This window comes from Austrofundulus limnaeus, unplaced genomic scaffold (genome assembly GCF_001266775.1).
Source record: "Austrofundulus limnaeus strain Quisiro unplaced genomic scaffold, Austrofundulus_limnaeus-1.0 Scaffold190, whole genome shotgun sequence".
In the NCBI taxonomy this organism is placed as follows: domain Eukaryota; kingdom Metazoa; phylum Chordata; class Actinopteri; order Cyprinodontiformes; family Rivulidae; genus Austrofundulus; species Austrofundulus limnaeus.
This window is the reverse complement of record NW_013952592.1, coordinates 20,977-22,790: the sequence shown is the minus strand read 5'-3', so window position 1 is coordinate 22,790 and position 1,814 is coordinate 20,977. Positions and strand designations below refer to the sequence as shown.

At 38.7% G+C, this 1,814-nt stretch overlaps 1 protein-coding gene across 1 annotated transcript in view; it reads right to left on the bottom strand.

Moving 5' to 3' along the window:
- Window positions 1–1,814, bottom strand: part of LOC106524495 (calcium/calmodulin-dependent protein kinase type II subunit beta) — a gene marked incomplete at its 3' end in the record, with an annotated part of 40,808 nt that overhangs the window by 23,008 nt on the left and 15,986 nt on the right. The window contains 1 exon segment of the mRNA XM_014018312.1: window positions 1,648–1,720. Coding sequence (XP_013873766.1) covers window positions 1,648–1,720 — 73 coding nt within the window.

Here is a 1,814-nt window from a genome sequence, read left to right as displayed (position 1 = left end):
ACTCAAAGTCTAAATTATAATTTACAGTTTTAATTTTCTACAATAGTCAGACTCTCAGGTGAGTTTCTGCTGTAACATACAGATGCTTCTAAAGTCTTATTTACACCCGACAGATTTGTAGTCAAATAAATGCATACCATGCTGTAAAAAAAGCATGCACCTTTATAAAAAAAAAAAACACTCGTGCATGTGTCACCAGTAGGAGACATGTGCAGACATGCTGGCCTTTACAAACACAACACTTACCAGCTGTCAAATCTAGAACAACAAGCTGACAACAAGACGAACGCCTGCAGAGTCTTTTAGACAAACCCGGTGTCTAGTTGAACAAATATCAAGGTGTAAAAGAATGGAACTGCCTTGGAATGAGTTAAAGACCTAAAATTCCTTCAGCATAACACTGAGAATCTTGTCATCCAATTCCTTTTAATTATGGGGTTCCACAAGGAACCATTCTTGGTCCAGCTTTGTTTTTTCTATAATTTGGCTTAATTTAAAATTAAAAAGATTCCATTCTACTTTACTCTGACATATCTGCTACCAAAGAAGAAAACTACCACCTCCCTGAATGCTTTGTTAGACTGTCTGAGCAACTTAAACTCATGAATGACACACAGTTTTCCACAACTTAAAAGAATTAAATGAATATATTATCCGTTTGATCCATCTGACCAGAACTCCCACAGTTATAAATTTAAAAAAAAACTGTTTTTAAAAATATCAAAGTGTTATTGTTTTTTTATGTTGTCAGCTGTTAATAATAAACTGTCATCACTTTGACATCTGGTGTCTGATTCATCTCACCAGCGAATGGTTTTGCCTCCTATTTAAGAAAGAAACTCCTCCGTGAGCACTGATCATCACTTCAAGCTGTGGTCAGTTCAGCTGACGGAAAAAGGAACAAAACCCAACCATTTTTGGGCATGTTGTATACAGAACAGTGCTTGTCAAACAGCAACTGTTGCTATTTAAACACTATGTTGTGTTGTGGCAAAAACATACTGTATATAAGAGACAGAAAGAACAAGCTTGTTAGTTTTTAACAACTTACCACACAAAAGAATGTCAAGCAAAATGTGGCAAGAATGGGACAGACCCAAAGATACAGTTTGACCTCAGATTATCAGGTCAGCTCATGTCAAACACAACTACAGTCTGGTCCTAAATGGAAGGCTGTGTCACTCAAAGAGGAGCAGAACCTGACACTGAACTGTGAGCAGATCAGTAGAGTATAAACAGAATTGTTCTGTTTCACCTGATGAAGAGCCCATCAGTAGCTTGTAACTGTTGCACATGGTGCAAAACAGTTTTCTGCCACATTCAGGAAACTCTTGAGGAAACGGAAGCCCAGATTTGTCAGCTATGAGACAAAATTTCATTATTAATGAGAATTATTAAGGATTTGGTCCAAATTACTTTTGTCAAGATTTGCACTTAATTGTGAAAATGATCACGAAATCAAACTAATGTAACTAATTGTGCTGTAATTTCCCTCTTTGCCTAATAAAGCTGAGGTAAAGTGCAGAGGACGAGCTTTGTTTTTAAAAAGTGACACTTATGACCTGTAGCTAAACAGACACGCCGTGACACAAACACACAAACACACACACACATAAACACATACACACAGCCCTGCAGGCGACTCACCTTAAGGTCTCGGTGTACCACCCCCATCTGATGGCAGTGGAGCACAGCCTCCAGGATCTGCTGGATGCAATGACTGCATGCAAACAGCAGGGGGAGTAGGTTAGTCTGAACACATTCAGCCACATCCATGCAGATGCAGCAGAACACACACACACACACACACACAC